The sequence below is a fragment of the Aquila chrysaetos genome, chromosome 2, assembly GCF_900496995.4.
Source record: "Aquila chrysaetos chrysaetos chromosome 2, bAquChr1.4, whole genome shotgun sequence".
NCBI classification, from domain to species: domain Eukaryota; kingdom Metazoa; phylum Chordata; class Aves; order Accipitriformes; family Accipitridae; genus Aquila; species Aquila chrysaetos.
In genome coordinates this window covers 26162434-26180232 of record NC_044005.1, presented here as the reverse complement: position 1 = coordinate 26180232, position 17799 = coordinate 26162434, and the positions used below count along the sequence as shown (strand labels likewise).

The 17799-nt window shown below is 48.6% G+C and overlaps 2 protein-coding genes across 8 annotated transcripts in view; one reads left to right on the top strand and one right to left on the bottom strand.

Moving 5' to 3' along the window:
- The window catches only part of ANGEL1 (angel homolog 1), a 55538-nt gene that overhangs the window by 22135 nt on the left and 15604 nt on the right, over nt 1-17799 (bottom strand). For 2 of the 4 annotated variants that reach the window (XM_041129041.1, XM_041129034.1), the window contains exon 11: nt 8601-8674. The exons of 1 other annotated variant lie outside the window; for it this stretch is intronic. In XM_041129041.1, coding sequence (XP_040984975.1) covers nt 8631-8674 — 44 coding nt within the window. In that variant the 3' untranslated portion in view covers nt 8601-8630. Of the gene's footprint in view, nt 1-2267; nt 2527-8600; nt 8675-17799 lie in introns of those variants that run through there. One more of the 4 variants, XM_030031333.2, reaches the window with a different exon arrangement.
- Nucleotides 1103-16668, top strand: VASH1 (vasohibin 1). 4 transcript variants are annotated; one of them, XR_005934104.1, is made up of 8 exons: nt 1103-1703; nt 6607-6695; nt 7778-7834; nt 8928-9002; nt 10034-10415; nt 10796-10908; nt 11505-11714; nt 11982-16668. XR_005934104.1 is itself a non-coding variant. In XM_030031498.2 (8 exons), exons 2-8 carry the CDS (start codon nt 4178-4180, stop codon nt 11575-11577), a joined length of 858 nt encoding a protein of 285 aa, XP_029887358.1. In that variant the 5' UTR covers nt 1624-1703; nt 4100-4177; the 3' UTR covers nt 11578-16668. The 4 variants fall into 4 exon arrangements, 2 of the variants coding, with proteins under 2 accessions (XP_029887343.1, XP_029887358.1); XR_003925860.2 differs by having other exon boundaries at nt 11935-16668; XM_030031498.2 differs by adding an exon at nt 4100-4246 and having other exon boundaries at nt 1624-1703; nt 11505-16668.

Below are 17799 nucleotides of genomic sequence, written 5' to 3'. Positions count from 1 at the left end.
AGAAGGTTCCTCAACAGGTGACGTGTTAAATTGTACACAGTTCTTTACCTGGTGCTTGTTACAGAACACTTTTTTTCTTATACTAGAGCTTTCAAAATGGATTAATATTACACGGTGGTGAGAAAACACAGTCAGCAGGCTTGTCCACAGCAGGATATAGCCTGGTTCTTACAGATGAGGACACAACTGTTGTGCCAGTAACACACTGGAGAATAGGCTTCCACATCTCCTGCATTGCTTGGAGAACCTCCCACCACTGCTGCACACTTCACAGTACTACAGGAGGGCTGAAATGGAGAACCAGACGACAAAACCAGAGCAAAGTTCTCAGCCTTTCACTTGTGGTGCATCTCCAGACCTTATATAAAGGTGCATTTTGTCTCTTTCCAGGCAGAAGAGCCCCACTGAGCCCCTCCCATGAGGGACACACTACATGTGGCACACCCCGGATCAGCCATGCAGTTCCCACCTGGGGCAAGTCCATCCTTCATGACCACTTTGTACCACTTCGAAAGTCAAAACAGGAGCACCCCAGTTACCTTCTCTGTGACTCACTGCTTTTTACCTGGGAATTTTACCCCAGCTCCTCTGTCTCTCAAAGCTACCTCTGCTTGGAAACCTGCCCCCACTTCCAGCGGGGCCACCTCCCCAGACCCTCCAGCCGCCCAACCCCAGCCCTGCTCACCCACCTAAACCCCCAGCGAAGACCGCTCGCAGCCGCGTGCTAACGGCCCCGCGCCCGGCCGCGAGCTGCCCCTCTCAGCGACCGTTAAACGGTCGCTTCGTGGGCCCGCCCCTCGTGGCCCCGCCCCCAGCATCCCCCCCCCCCCGCGGCTCTCTCCCGCCCCGCCCCCTTATCACCCGGCCGCAGCCGCCTCCCGGCCTTATCGCCCGCGGGCAGCGGCACCCCCGGCCCCGCCAGCGGCAGGCCGGCTCCGGGCACGGCGGTGGGCGCCCGCCGCGACCCGGGGCCTGCGAGGCCGCCCGGCCCGGAGGGGAGGGGAGCGGAGCGGAGCGGAGCGGCGCCCGGCCCCGCCCCGCCCCGCCCCGCGCGGGGGCTTTGTTACCCCGCATGCAGCATCCGCCGGGGAGGCGGCCGTCCCCGCCCGCGCCCCCGAGCGCTCGGGAGGCGGCGCGGCGGGGGCGCCCCGGCGGCAGGCCCGCCCCGCCCCGCGCGGTGCCCGCCGTCACTGCCGCGGGCGGTTGGGCCGCCGGCGCCTCCCCCGCCGCGGCGGCCTGATGCGGCACCCGGCGCCGCCCCGCCTGGCTTTTTCTCCCCTTTTCCCCGAAAACCCTCCGCCTTGATATCTGCGGGGGCGAGGCGGGGGCGGTGACGCCCCGTGCCCGGTGCGCCGGCCATGCGGGGCGCGGCCGCCGGCGGCCCGGCGGCGGGCGGCGGGCGCTGAGCGCGGGCGGCGGCGATACCGATGCCGATGCCGGGGGGCGGCGGGGCCGCGGCCGCCGGCAGGCACCCCCCCTCCGGCGAGGCGGCGGCGGCGGCGGCGGCGGCGCGGGACGAGGAGCAGCAGGAGGAGGAGGGCGAGGAGGACCTCCGCGACGGCGGCGTCCCCTTCTTCGTCAACCGCGGCGGGCTGCCCGTGGACGAGCCCACCTGGGAGCGGATGTGGCGGCATGTGGGCAGGATCCACCCCGAGGGGGAGCGGGTGGCGCAGAGGATCCGGGGCGCCGCCGACCTGCCCAAGGTGAGACACCCACACGCAAGCACCCACACACACACCCCACCACCGCCCCCCGGGGCTGCTGCGGCGCGGCGTCCCGGCGGGAGCGCCCGGGCCGGGCCGGGCCGTTCCCGGCAGGGCGCGGGGCGGGAAGAGGGGAAACGGTGGCATCCCGCTGGGAGGGGTCCCTCGCCTGCCCCCCGTGGAGGCTGGGCTCCCCGGCTCGGGAGCGATCCCTCGGGAAAAGGGCCCCCGGGGGTGCTCTTGCAGGAAGCAAAGCCACTTTCTAACTCAGAGTGCGGGAGGGTGTCTGCGGGGCTCTGCTCTGCCCTGCCGCGCCAGCAGCACCCTCTTCTTCTGAGGCCTTGCTGGAAAACAAGACTTCAGATGGCTAATGGAGGGATTGCCCTAAGGAGGAAGACTGGATGAATGATGAAAAGGTGAGGGGAGTTAAATTAGAAGAGTCCGAATACTTGAGGTGGGAGGGTGAGACAGGCAGAGGCGAGTCTTTGAACCAGAAGGAATTAGATTTGGGTACAGTCTCCCACACCGAAAGGCGTTCTCGCACAGAACGGTGTCCGTCAGAAAAGAGACTCCTCATGCTAAAGAGTTTTAAGAGGAGTTAGCAAACGACTGCAGAGCTTGTTGCTGCTGTAGGGTCAGATGTTGTGATTTCCAAGCCCGTTCCTGGCCTTGCTGCAGAGAACTCTACGAAGTAAAGAGGAACCGGTGATCATTTCACTTAACCTTGTGCCATACTGAAACATTTGCATGTGAACTCCTGTGATTGTTGCTATATCTGTGTTGCACCTCAGCTGGAGAAAGATCTCCCCCTTTCATTGGCATCCTGTGAACAAAAGACACCGCAAACATTTGGTGTGTCACTCCATTGGCGAGTTATCAGAGTATTCCCATCATGCAAACAGAGGAAATTCAAACACAAAAAGATGAATTTTTTCCTGCCCGGGCTTTTTTAGCAAGGACTTAGCTCCTTGGGAAGGTAATTTGAAGTATGCAAGAATATGCTATTATATAGTGCACAGGCAATCCATAATGCTTTCTGTGAGGAACTCTGGAGAAGTGTGTGATGTAATAGCCTTTGTGCAGTGAAGAGTTATAGGCATCTGTGGCAGCAACCAGAACAAACCTTGAATCCTGATTACAGTCCCTATTCTAACCCTACTAGACTTTTCCTTCCTTATCAGATTTGCTTCCTCTCCTCTGACTTTGTCCTGAGCCTGGGTGAAGGCTGAAAACATGTTTCAGATCAATCAGGACACACACTACTTAATTTCCTGACCAAAAGGGCCGATTTGGCCAGGAGAGGTGAGGGAAATGGAAGAAAGAAGTTCACAGACAAGAGTCCGGTGCATGAGGGGAGGGAAATACAGTGTTCAGTCTCTGGTTTTGGTCTTAATGTGAAGTACTTCCGCTGTTCTCACTTTACAGTCTTGGTGCCAAAGGGTGATGGTTAGGGGACACAAGTGGTATGAGCTCTTGCAATAACAGGTGAAATTGGGCTATCCAATTCTTTGGCATCTGCTAGCACCCTTGGGAACCAGATCTATAAACTCTATACAGCACTCCGCAATCCGAGATCCCATTCCCAAGCTTACCAGCCATACAGCTGAGAGGATGCTGGGATGCAGGAAGCAGCAAGGATGAATGGGCTCTGTTTCCCTATTTCCCTTTTCCCTCTAGGGATGTGTTTTTATTTTTGAGGGCTGCTTATATCACCACCTGTCTCCGTGCCATCAGGTTTCTTTGAATGGCTGATGCAACAGGTGGGAATTAGGGCAATGAGTGTACTCTTCAGATCAGCTGCAGGGGCTGTGTCTTTTCACTGGGGTGTGAGACCTCTAGTCTCCATTTCCTTCCAGTAGATTTGGGGTGAGTGGGCATCGAGTGGGCTGTGCCACTATGGCAGGATATAGTTGATTGGGCACGCATGCTAGGCTTGAGAGTGCCACCCTCCTGTAGGTTGTTTCCTTTCTAGAAACAGGGTGGGGTGTTGCTTTGCTTGGAGCTGCCGGGACCATCAAATGGGTGCACACTGGAAATACAAAGTGATGTGTGGTTGCCTCATTAAGAAATTATGGATTTTAAATGAGGTCATTATCAGGGCAAAGACAGGAAGAGTTGCATCTAATGAGCTCAAGAAGAGGTGGGAAAAAAATAGTTTCTTTAGTCAGGCTAATAACTGGGATTGGTATTGCTCCCATGTTGCTTGCAAAAGGAAGATTAGGGAGGAGCTTGGATACATCTAAGCACCATAAAAGAAACTGTTGCTAAACTAGGCTGGCCAAAAAAGCACCTCTGTGATATGGACAAGGGTGGAGCTTTGTCTGTGCCTCTCTCCCATCTGCCTTGTCTCATGTACAGCATGGCCCACTGTACATTAAGATCTCTGTTGTTCTCAGAATCCCCTTTCCAAAAGCAGAATCCCAATCCCACACATATAGCCAGCCTGCGGGGTGCATGAATCTAGGAGTGGGGTGATGCAACCCCTCCATACAAGTGGTGAGGGACCAAGGACGTGTTCAGTTAGTCTGCTAAGCCTGGCAGAGGTATGTGTGCTGGGAAATCTGGGCTCTCTTCCTGGCTCTCTATCCAGCTTTCAGAATAACTAAAAGGAAAGCAAAATAGATCTGATTTCCTATCTTTTCTGTTTCAAATAAATTCTTCTCTGCTTTCGGGAGGATTGTGAACACTGCCTAATATTTGTAGCCCTTCTGAGATGTGCAGTGGATGATGCTGGGTAAGAAGGAAGCATTAGGGTCTCCTGTGCTGTCAGTGTGTGATTGAGGAATGGAGACCTTATTCGTCTCCTCCCGCTTCTATTGCCCCATTAAAACACTATAGACCTGATGCAAAAGAAACTGTAGCCCAGTCTGGGCTGCAGGCCCAGATCTGAGAGAGAGAGCAAGCTGTACTTTCATCAGTTTAATTACTTGAGGTGCAGGAGGCTCTTCTGCATTAACTAGTCCCCTGCTGAACTGGCTGCCATTATGCTGTCTCAGAGTTGCACAGTCCTTTGAGAAAAAGGGGATCTGGGGGTCTGTACTAGTAAAGGGAGGAGTAACTACCCAGAATCATTCATCTGTGCTGTCAACATGCACTTAATCTGTCTACACTTAAAAAGCATGAAAGTCTCCTTGCTGAAGGCATGAAACAAAGTTAAATAGTCAGACTGTCCTGGTTGTTACCTCTTTTCATTGTTTCTGCCTGGAAATGATTTCCTGTGACTCAGTGTGTCAGCTCACAACATCCAAACTGACTCAGCTTGTGCGGTTCCAGAGATGGCTCCATCTCTGTGCCGCTCTCTGGAGCCTTCCCTGCTCCTGCTGCGGCTAAACAAACCCAGTTTCACATCTGCTCCTGCCACTCCTGTGCTGTCTCCTGCAAATGAGCCAGCCGGTGCCTCTGCTTGCTCCACACAGGGTACGGAAATAAGGCACTGGAGGTGGCAATTGGCACCTCCGAGAGGCACTAGGAAAATGGGTACCAGTGGCCAAATGGTGCTTCTTAGTTTTCCAAAAAAAAGAAAAGAAAGATCAAAACAGGAGAGAAAATGGATAGAAACTGAGTTTAGCTCAGTGTTTACTTGCTGATGGTGTTTGGAGCTAGGCTGAAAAACACAGCTTATGGTTTCCAGAGGCAGCAACAGCCCATCTCTGAAGGCTAAGCAGTCTCTGGCCCCTGTGCTGTGTGGGCACAAGCAGAGTGCAACCATGTGGCAAACCAGGACAGGGAACTGATCTGACTGAAAACTACCCATGCTTGCTGGCTCGGCTTTCAGCTGTTTCAGGTGCCTGACCTGGTTCACCAGTCATTTGTGCCAACCCAGGGCAGAAGAAGGAGGTATGGAAATGAGGGGCCACAGAAATACACGTGGAGAGTGATGAGTGGCTAAGCAGTACTGCTGGCTACAAAACCATGGCCAGCAGAGGCAGTTGTGCACAGCAGAGTGGAAGGCCCAAGGGAAGATCTGGTTCTGACTCACTCTTTCTTAGCTGGGGATAGCCCAGCTCTGGGGGAAGTCTGAGGAGGAACTGAAATGCTAAAAACCAAACTGCTGTGAAAAGCTGCAGTCTGGTATCAGAGGGGTGTGTGCAAGGCATGAGCTATCCTTTAGAGGGAAATGCTAGGCTGTTTCTCCAAGCCTGTCAGTCACACCAAATTTGTGTCTTCTCCATTATATTTGTCCTGTGGACAGGACCCTTTTCTTTCCTTAGACACATTTGCTCAGCTACTGACCATTTGGAGTTATCCCCTGTAGAACAAATGGTGAGAAAAATCTGACTGGAACCATAAGGCTGAGGCCTCAGAATGGGACAGCAGTCCGAATGGTGAACTTTCAGACGTCATTCTGTGACCACGTAATTCAAAAGAACAGACACTGCAGAGGGGGGAGTCATGATGCTGTCAAGCCTGTGTCCTAGTCAGTGCCAACTCACCTGAGATGCTAGGAGGCACTAAGGGACCTTTATACCCTTGCTTACAGGACTGTTCCATGCTCCGGTGGCCTTGGGGAAAGTCATTCTCTGTTTTTGCCTCTCTCTTCTTATTTTTGTTTTGTGTCTTCCAGTTTCCATACTCAAATTAGGCCAAGCTCCCTCAGGCGATAGCTTTCCTATCTCGCACCTTGCCTCATCAGTTAATTTTATCTAATTCTTCCAATGTAACGTTGCCTAAATGCAAGACCCTTTCACACAGTTTCTCTTGCAGCTCTGTTGTAGTGCTTCATTCTGAATCCCTTCCCAGTTATCAGTGTGGGAACAGAGGAATGTTCCTGGTGTGGTCACTTCGGGCAGCAAGAAGGGGCTTGTTTCAGAGGAACATGCTCCCTGTAGCTATATGCCACTGAGTTCAGCAAGAAGCTGGAGAGGTTTGGAAGCAGTGATTTACATTCTGCTCCCCATTTCAGATTCCCATACCAAGTGTGCCTGCGTTCCAGCCATCCACCCCCATCCCTGAGCGCCTGGAAGCTGTACAGCGCTACATCAGGGAGCTTCAGTATCCTTTACCGTTACCTTAGCCACTGGTGTGATAACCCAGCAGGAGGGAGAAAGGGGACTTTCTTTCCCTGTGAAGAACAGAAAAGCTCATTCTGTTGTAGCTGGAGGGGAACTGAAACTTGCTCCCTGAAAACAGGAAGCTGGACTTGGGATGATGGTTTGTTTTGCAGCTGTGTTTCTCTTCTGCTAGAGCTACCTTCTGATCCTGTTCCCTCCATGTAACAAATGAGCGTGCTGTCAAGGCCCTTTCCCCACTACCCACCCTTCTAGGTCAGTGGCTTTACAGTGCCATTTTGTTAAAATTATGCATATTTGAGACCCTGACAGCTGGGTCTCAGCTGGACTACAAACTGTGTCACCTCACTGTTAAGGCATGGGTGAGCTGTGGTGGTGAGAAAACTGCCTCTCAGGTCATCCTACTCCAACACTCTTCTCTGTAGCTGAGGAGAGTCAGCCACCCTGCTTTTGTGCATCTGTGGTATCCTGCCCCTTTATATGCAGAGCTGCCTGTGTGACTCTGTCCTGGGAATGAGATTTCTCCATCCCTGTTGTGCTGGACAGCAGGTATGTGCCATGCAAGCACAGTCTAATCTCACTGATGAGATACAGAGCCAGCTCTGGCTTCAGCCCTAAAACAAGGTACGAAGGCAGACCTTTTGGCACCTCTCATCCATCTAAGGTGGTTGTGCTCGGGATTGGGTCCCAGTCAGTCTTAGAATAAGGTACCATGAATGTTTCAATGCTCCATGCGTTCTGTGCAGACCGGAGCAGGCAGACATCTATCAAACTTTGTTCTGCTCTGGTAACTGGAAAGCTGAGCAGAGCATGTGCTGTCAGCATGGACATTTGGGAAATGGAGTGGAAACCTGTGTGTGGGGAGGAGAAAGAGAAGAATTGACAAGAAGGAAATACAGTGGAAGTGAGGGACTATAAATGGGATAGGTGGGGTCTTTCTTGCATTGCTCTTATATTTGTGGGATCATGACTTTGCTTTGAGAATAGTAACATGGAAGTTCTTCGGACAGGTTTTCTTCAAACTCTGCTTTCCAAGCTGGCAAGCCCTTAACTTCTTGCCTCCAGGTACAATCACACTGGGACACAATTCTTTGAAATTAAGAAGAGCAGACCTCTGACTGGGTAAGTGCTGGCAGCCCCTACAGCATTTAATCCTTGCTTTAAGATGTTGGGGCCTTGCTATACCCGCTGCTTTTTTTTCCACCCCCTGGCCAAGGTCTAGGTGGCACTCAGAGCTTTCAGTACTGCAGCTCCATCCTACTTTAGGTGACTTTATTGTCTGTTGCCTGGGGCACAGCTGGGCAGAGCTGTGTCTGGCCTTTCTCAAGGACAAGAGTAGGTTTTCTTGTCATGAATCAGTAAATCCACTAAAATAACATAAATGTATTTCAAAGATGTGCAGATTCTGCCTGCTTCTAATTGGAATATAACTCTATGAACTTCTGATGGATTCTGAAATTAGGTCCTGCCCTAAACAAGCTCTGTAAAAGCCAAGTAAGTATCTTTACAGGTCTAACTTCATAGCTCCTGTGAGTGCCTTTGCAGAATCCAGGCTCACTAAGCTTTTGGTGTCTCATACTTTGAAGGAAAAGGGGGATTCTCCTAACTGCAGATTTGGGGAAGAGCTGTGCCCCATAAGTTCCTGGAGATAAGCACCTGATGTTCATTGACTTTCTTGGCCAGCATATTGAGAGTCTTCCAAGATTGGCTTCTTACTATTGGTCTAGTCCATAGACTCACGTGACCCCAAATGTCTTGTGTTGTAATCAGTGCAATGTGTCCTCCACAGTATTTGTTGAACAGAGAGTAGGGTTGATGACAGAGGGCTTCACTGTCCTTGAACCTTGTGAGGCAAACATTGCTGGCTCTTGGTCCTTTGAGGCTTCTGCTTGTGGTCACATTGGTGTGCATCCAGAACTCACTGAGCCAAGTGCTGTGGTTTCCCTGAGAACAGAGGTTGGCCTAGTAGGAAGCTTTGCTGTAACTCACTGAAGGGAGTTCTTTGTAAGCAGCGATAGAGAGCATGTGATAGAGACCTCGATTGGATTTAGTATGTTCCTAAAGAAGATATTTTCTTCTGTTCCCTGTCCACAGTGGGCCACCTGCTCTCCTGGAAACCTACCTTATGTATATGGTGCAAAAGGGCTGAACTGGCTGTACTTGCATAGCACAAGCCCTCTAACTGTCCTCGTCTTTCCCTTGTCCCACTCTGCAGGCTGATGGACCTGGCCAAAGAAATGACCAAAGAGGCCCTGCCAATAAAATGCCTGGAAGCTGTGATCCTGGGAATGTATCCTTTCCTCTTGGAATTGTGCATGTCTGCCCATCCTTGTGTTTTTTCCTCTGCTTTCTCATGCTTTGAGGCTGCTGATAATATTGTCACCAAACCTCACATCCCTCTGTTTTCCCTCCCCAGTTCTCCCAAAAAACCCACCATTAAAATCCAAATCCAAGCAATTCTCTGAAATATCAGAACAAGTTATTCGGAGTTGCTCCTCCTTACCCAAGAAGGGTGGTGCTGCTCTGGACAACTTTACAAGTGAGTAAAAGATAAAGGATCTAAGGAACATCTAAAGAGGGCAAAAATATTAGCTAGAGTTAGGTCAGGAAGTACTTTGTGGATAACATTGTCCCCCTACTGCAATGTTGCCTGCGTGTGTTCTACGTTAAAATAAGTTAGGGATCCTCCCCAACTTCTAATTATGGTGTATGTCACTTTACTATTATGTCTAACACTGCCTGCCAGCTTAGGCAATACCTTTATTAATTCTAGACGTGTCATCTTTAAGTACACATCTTTCCTAGCTATCTTCCAGGCTTAGTCTATGTCACTCGGGCTATAGATTCTTGATGCACGTTGGCAAAGCCACCTGGAGGCAGAGATGGCAAGTGAATGGTTCAGAAGGGTAGTCTGATGAGTATTTTGTCCTGAAGGTTCCTCGGTTTGTGTGTGAAGTAGTAGTTAGTAAAACAGATTAAAACAAACTGAGGAATAATGCTACTGTGTTAACAGTTTGAGAGCTATGGAATACAGTACACTTGAGGTGTTAGCATTGCAACTTCTGCATCACCAAACTGCCTTGAAATTAACTTCCCTTTGTTGATGGTCTTGTTGATGAGGGCAAATCTGGTTTCCCCACGACCCACATGAAAGTAGGGCAGCTTGCAATGAGCTGCACTCTTGATCTGGACAACAAATCCTGCCTATATGATGCCTGAATTAGTGCTGCTGAGCAGGCTGAGAGGGTTTGAAGCAAGAAGAAAGTATGTTGTCAAGAAAATGGTATCACTGGTTGTTTCCTGAATAGTGGCTCCTGTCAGTTACCTCACCAACAACATGACCACGCTGGACCGTTTCCCCATCAGCTTCAAAACCCACTTCTCAGGGAACTACTTCCGACACATTGTGCTGGGGGTGAACTTTGGAGGCCGCTATGGGGCACTGGGCATCAGCCGACGTGAAGAGCTCATGTACAAAGCACCCGTCTTCCGCACACTGAGCGAACTCATCTTTGACTTCGAGGAGGCATATCGCCGCTGCTGGCACACTCTCAAAAAGGTGAAGCTGGGCCACTGTGTGTCCCATGACCCACACAGTGTGGAGCAGATTGAGTGGAAGCACTCCATCCTGGATCTAGACAAGCTAACCCGGGAAGACTTCCGCAAAGAGCTTGAGAGACATGCCCGTGATATGAGGCTGAAGGTAAGCAGCAAGGTTGGAGAAGTTGTTTGCTGCTGCGTCTGCTGTCTTGCCTGTCTGATGGTGTGCTGGGGGAATGAAGTGGCAGGACACTCTCCTAGATGGTGCAGTAGAGGGTGAATTGGAGGCCGGGGACTCTTTTCCTTTGGTCCCCTAATGGACGCTGGTGCAGTACTGCAGTTGTAATTAGCTTGGACTGTATACAGTCCTTGGAGCCATAGCTGTCACTGTAGCTGGTTTTTTCTGGCTTTTGCATTTTCGATGCACTTGCCTTGCTTTTTTGTCTTTTATTCCCATATAATTAATCGTTGTTAGGCTTTGTGTTTTCTGGTTACTACTTGTATTGGGTTTCTGCTCATGTTGATCTTACTTTAATCTGGCAGATTGGCAAAGGAACTGGGCCACCATCTCCCACCAAGGACAGAAAGAAAGATGTCTCCTCCCCACAAAGAGGTCAGGCCAGCCCCCATCGGCGCAACAGCCGTGGGGACCGACGGTGAGTGGGGCTGCTGGGCAGGAGACCTATCTAGAGCATCTCTGTTTTACTCATAGACTCCACCTTGCTGTCTGGTTTTGGATCCTTCTGATGTCTTACTGAGGTTCTTTATAATAGGGGTTACTTCTCTGACCTGCAGTAGCATTCTTCCCTAGTCTGTGCCTTTGTGAGTTTATCATTGCTTGGGGAGTGTGGGGACAGCTGGGGGTTTTTTGTTTTGGCAGGGAGGAGGAAGGCAGCTCAAATAGGCAGTGATCTTGGTAGCTGATATTTAACCTTACGCAGGGCTCTGAGCTCTGGTGTCTCACAGACCTGTGCCCCAAAGACATTCCAAAAATTACTGCTGTCAGTGAGATTGTTTTCCTGAAACAGATCTGGGGTATCAGAGTGGACTTCCTACTCCTCCTAACCTGCATTCTCTTCTGTGGAGATCATTGGGAGAGTTACTGGAGGTTGTAGAATAATCCTGCTCTCAGTAGCATAGGATAAGTCTGAAGCTTTCCTGTACCTTTTCGTGTGCTGCCATCTCTATGTGCAGCACCTCCCAACTGAAAAAAAAACAGTTTCTGAATAGTTCTTACCCTCTTTGCTCACAGGCCATCTGGTGAGAAGAAGCCTGCTGATTCCAAAGCCATGCCAGACCTCAATGGGTACCAGATCCGGGTGTGAAGAGAGCTGTGCCTTGTGTGCCTGGCTCCACAGACTTCTTGCTGGCCACAGTTGGGACCTGGATCCGCCTGCAGTGATTCTGACAAAGGGGACAGGGGAGCAGGAGCAGGAGCGGAAGAGAGTGCTGATCTTCCCAGGTACTTGCTAGTGGGCTAGTCCCAGAGCTGGATCCCATGGGTCCCAGAGGATTCACCTGCCTGTTTCTGGGAGAGGTGTCCATCTTAATTCACTGAAACAAGTATTTTTAAAAAAAAAAAAAAAAAAAAAAAGATCTGTACATTTGTGCGAGTTTGCTGCAGAAAGAATATGAAGTGAGTGGGGCCAGCAGACTTGCTATCAATTTTTTTGTGTTGACAGCAAGTAGATGAAGCATCTTGTCGACTGTACTTCTTCCCTGTCTGCAGAGAAGTCTTCAACCTATGCAAGGCCTGCAGGGCTGAGGGAGAAGTGATGCTGGAATGGGATGGACCCCGCATCTTGTGCAAAAACTCCTGGTTTTGTCATTATGAACACTTTGTTTAGCATTGCTCTTGTGAGAGACAGGGCTGAATTTGCTCAGCCTGATAAATTGATCATACGAGGGCCTCTCATCCAGAGAAACCACATCTTGTGTGTTTAGTCCTGCCTATTTCAAAGCATTTCATTGTCTCTGAGGGGGTAGACAGTGGGATGATGATCCTCTTTACCCACTGCGATGCTGGTGAGCTGTTGCTGTAAGTCCTTTTGTGGTTGAGCGGGTCAGGATGTGCCTATGCCATTGCCATATGAAAACAGGCACAGAGACCTCAATCGTCCCAGCAGTGGACGCAGGGGCAGGCAGCAGCTGGTGGGAAGCCTGAACTTTGAGTGACCTCTTCATCAGCCTTCTCTCTTAACTTCTAGTGACTGCTACTGTGAAAGCTTGCGGAAGGCACTTCAGTTGCTGAGGTACGACTTTTAAGAGTAAAAGTTAAAGGAGGATTTAATGATGTGAACAGGTTTTACAAGCATTTTTCCTTTCCGCAAGGGTCTTGCTCCTTCCTCACTGTAGTGTTAGTGCTAGGGTTACAGACACCTGTTGCTGGGAAGCCCTGCTCGAAGAGATTGCAGCTGCTTTCCTGACAGCTCAGCCTGGAGCCTCCTGAAAGTAGTTCCCCACCCCAGTCCCAGAGCTGTGCTTGTGTTTTGGCTCTTCAGATAGCTGCAGTATTTAACAGCACCACTTATGCTAGCCTTCCCCAAAGGGCTGGGTTGGGCCTTTCTGCCCGCTTACAGCCGTGACTCTTCCTACACTTCTTTTCAGGGGAGTGTTGTACTACTGATTAAGCAGTGTAATGCTTGTCAGAAATCTGGAGTGTTGTCAGACATCTCTTTGAGGCCTAGGGCCTGGAAGCAGTGGGGTTGCCAGAAGTCAGAACAGCACAGCCTTCAAGTGATCTGGATGGGTGGATTTAGAGGATGCAAAAACAGCTTGGGAGCGGGAGTATCCTTAAGAGAAACTGAGTCTTGTTTTATCACAGCACTGACAAAGAGCTAAACTTTCTGAAATACTACATTTAATTTTGTTAGAAGTGGGCTTATTCTTTCCTGTGAACTTGTTAGAAAGATGATGGAGCTTAGCTCTACCAGGTTTTTTGTTGCAGTATTGCTTTGCCACACCCTCATATAAGCAGTGCTATTTTGGTGGCAGAGAATGGGTTCTTATCCCCAAACAAATCAGCTCTTCTGTCCAGTTAAAGCAGTGTTAATCCTTGAAGCACCACCCACAAGCGATTTAACTCAAGCCTTACAGGTTCCTAATTGTACATCCTTAACTGTGATGTAACTTGCAAGGCGCTATATCTATACCACTGCAGTCTGTCCTTCCAAGCTCTCTGTACTTTTCTGCTATGCTGTATGACCAGGAGGACAATCCATAGGGAGGTAGCAGAACTTGCTGCTGATCCAAGATAAGGTTAATCCAGAACAGGATGCCAGTTTCCACAGGCAGTTGGACACCTGTCCCCTCCCTTGCACTCCAGCTACAGGCAACACTTTGAAATTAGACAGCAGTAGCAAGCCAAGCACCCATTTGAATGTGTCCTCTGGTCAGTTTTGTGTAGCTGCAAATTAACATATTTAGTGTCTGGATGCTAACGGTGATGTTAGCTGTAAAGGTACCAGGGTTACCTGTAAATAATATGGGTCACTTGGAAGCCACAAACTGCCTTTGCATAATGTTTGCTATGCAGCGGACTGACAGTTCAGGTGCCACTGTGAATCATATGATAAATACAAGCAGCAGTCAGCAAGGGAGACTGAATGTCAGGTTTTATTAAAGTGGATGAAATCCAGAAAACAAATTATAAAAGCCCCTTAGACAAAACTAGGATGCATCCTCACCATGACTTTGGTTGCTTGGTTGGTTAGTTAATTGAGAGTAACTGGGAAGCTCTTGAGAATAATTAGTAGCTTCATACAGAGCACATTCAATAGCTGGACAGACTTGAGCCTTCTTAGGTGGAAAGGAGGGGAAGTGTGTTGGAGGGAGGAAGACTTCAAAACAGATGGGGCAAGTGAGGGGTCAGCTGCAAGCTAATGATGCATTCTTGAGAGCAGGGCAAAAGGGATGCTCAGCAGTGTTAGATCACCAGGGCAGAATGGCTTAAAACAAAATGCTTTGTTTGACCTGGTAATTAAGTGTTTTCCTGCAGGATGTAACCAAGGCCAATAGCTTAGAAAACCAAAGGAAGTGGATGTTTAAGGAATGAATGACAGGTAGAGTTCAAGGTCTCTTAATCCTCAGCTGTAGCCAGACAAGAATATGCTCTTTCAAGATTTAGTTGCACAATTATGTACATCAGGAGGCATTTAATTCTTCTTATATATCTAATGTTGATGACTTCCCAAGATGGACACAGGAGCAGACATGAGCCCTCTGCTAGGGTTACTATTCCAAGCCTTCTACTATGTTTCTCTGTGTGGCAGAATTCCTGCCCCTTACTATTTCTGTATCTCCAGTTTAGCAGATGGTGCAAGAAACTGGAAAATGACCAAACAATTCTCCCCTTCTTGCTCCCCCACCTTAGTAATAAGATGAATCACTTAAATACAAAGCTTAGCTTCCTTGCTAACAAACAAGACAGCATCCCCCTGTGACAGAGAGGATTAGTGCAACCAGTTTCATGCCGGGTGAAACCTGAGGGTACAATGAAAGACGAACTTTTGCACTTCCACTTCTTTCCTCCCTCATCCACCTGCTCTGGCTTCTGGTTTGTCTGCCTTTAACTATAAGGAAAAAAAAGGCTGGGGATGAGTCTTTTTCACTTCTGCAGTCTTTAGAGCTACAGAGAAGGGATGAAAATAAGGAACTAGATGGTAACTCATACTCCCTGGTGCCTGCAGAACAAAAAAGATGGATCTTGAGGAGTCCTGTTAATTATTTAATGTTAAATATTAATATGATTGCTCATGTAGCTCTGGGGTGTAAATTTCATTGTTCAGTAGGTCTCATCTGATGTCTGTTCTGCAGTACAAGTCCTTCTGAACTCTGTGGAAGGGAACTGTGTCCATACACTAGGAATGGATAGACACTGCCTATGTTGTATGGGAAGTCTAGGTGAGCTTTGAAAGACTTGAGCAAATGCTGACCTACTAGTAGCAAAACTATTTTAGATGTAATGAAATGAGAGTTCCTCTTTATACTTCTATGTAGACAAGTCCCTTGATACCTGGCAAACTGCAGGTTTTTTAATGGGTGAATGGATTAGTGAGCAAAACTTTCTGCTACAGTGTCACTCTGACAGAAACTTCATATACTGAAGAGCAGGGTTGGGTATCCATCAGTCTGTGACACACTAGCCTTTTTTTTAACTCTAAGATGATAAGCTAAATGAGCCTTTAAGAACTTAAGGTATGTTAGCAAGTGTTTTAGCTGGGAGTGGAGTGCTTTTTTCAGTTGACTATTTTACCTGTGCGGCACTGTATGGGTCAGTACATAGTATGCTTGGATCTAGCAGAATAAATTACTCCAGAACTGTGGTTGAGACATAGTTTCTGTTCATGCAGTGGCTGTATTGCTGTTATCAGATCTGCTTAACATGAAGAAATTTTTTTTTAGTATTTCAGGTGAAAGCCTTAATCAGGTGCCTGCCCCTTAAGGTAGGCTCACATATGGTGGTGTATAGACTGAAACATGACTGTCCTTAGAATTGCGGAGTTTAAGAAACCATAATGAACAGAAGAATGCACCTGTTGCCAAAGGGCAAGAGTCTGGATTAGATGGGCTTGACCTTGCTCCAGGGGCTCTGGCTAATCATTTCAGGTGGTTGCTTTAGCCACTTGCTCCTTCTAAGTAAGTGAAATATTTCAAGTGGTCCTGATGATCAGGCACTAGATATAAGCAGGAGATGCCCCTGTGTCCCATGCGTACTGTGTGTGCAAGTCTGGCTGAAATAACACCGCATATTCCAGTGGTCTTGCACTGTTGTCCTGTCAAGATTAAGACATGCATTATGGATTTATAACTTAACCTAAGAAAGCAAGTGCTATTCTGGCTTGGTGTTTGCTCTCCCAGAGCAAGGTGGAGGTGGTCCCTCTACAGCCAAGCTGAACTCCTTAGGGGAATTTAGTATTTTTGTCTGTTTTCTGAGCAGGTGTTTACTTATATCACAACCACTCTCCTTCAGTGGTGCCCTGGCCCTGTCTGCTCAAGAGCAACTCAACTTAGGCCCAGAAGGCTACTGAATCCCCCGTAATCTCTGCAGAGCAGAGTTTCCCTCCAGGTCAGGGCTGAGATGGTGCTAGTGGGACCAGAATGGTCCCCTTCCATGCACATCAGTATTCTACTCTAGCACTGATAGGGTGCTCCAAAACCATTTACATCTTTATCACTGGTACAGCTCAGAACTAAGAAATGGAAGGTTTCTTTCTTTAAGAAAAATATCATGTGTGTCTTTTTGTAATTAATCAGTGTGGTTCTGCGTTCTTATGTAGCCAGCACAGAACTTGTATTTAGATTTAGTTCTTACTGCACTTCCCATAGCCCTCATGTTGATACTTCTTCCTGCTTCCTTTGACACTTAGACAATAAAATTACCTCTGTACTGCTCTCAGCTTGTGCAGAGAAAACAAGATGTCTGTACTGTCTTTCCTTCCAATTTCAACTTTCCCGTTGTCAGTCAGCTGAGAAGTCAAAAGCACAGCCTTGACTGATGGTATCAGACACATTATGTATAGATGCCCTGTACTTGCAACACTATGGACATGGAAGAACCCTCATTCTCCTTCAATCATCTGAACAGGTGAGCATGTCTGTACAGACCAAGGCAGCTGCCAGAGAGTAAGTATGTGGTTGTGTAGCAAAGGCTAAAACTCATCTTTTCCTCTTGAACTGCCATCAGTCAGGCTGGATGGAAAAAAAAAGTCAGTGGATGCAGCAACAGACATTTCAGTCTTGAAACAATACTGTAAGGGTTAACACAAGCCTCTGCTTGCACTGCTCTACTCTTTAACATATGATCCAGTCTCCCTTCCCGGCCTGAAAAGCAATTCTCCTTAAGGTCTGTAGTTTAGTGGCCTTACTGACCTCACTCTGACTTCTCAAGACAAATGCTGGGTTAATAAAGGACAGTCAGCTGCAAGATTCAGTGCATTTCCCCAGCAAGGGGGATCCAACTTTATTCAGACCCCTTCTCTCTAGGGAAATGAGTAATAGCTGGGACCAGGGCCAGGATGTAGGCAAGCCTACAGTGTGCAGAGGAGAGGAATAAGCATCCCCTAACCTGTTACTCCAAAGAGAATGGCACATGCAATAGTCCCTCGTAGCTAAGTTAATCATAAGAACAACTTCTGTCCTGAGGGGAAGTAATTGCACAGCACCTGCTATATGGTATGAAGACACAAAAGAAGAAAGTAGCCATTTCGTAAGTCTGCATGGCCTGTGCTCAAGCCCAGGAGTTGACAACAGACTTCAGCAGCAGTCGAAGGCTTCTTGCTCCCCTATTAAATACTTAAAAAGATTAATAATATTAGCAAAAAAAGACTAAAATGCTGTGACATCTATAAACCTCTACTTCAGATGCTTGCTTGAAAATACCCTCTGCCTCATGTCTTACAGATTTTGCTAAAAATCAGGTAACTCATAAACACCCTATAGATGTATATAGGTCAGGGTGATTGCTAGACAATGGAGCGAGAAGGGCAAATCAGTGACTTGGCCACTGCTGAGATTAAAAACAAGACTTCCTGCTCCCTCTTAGATCA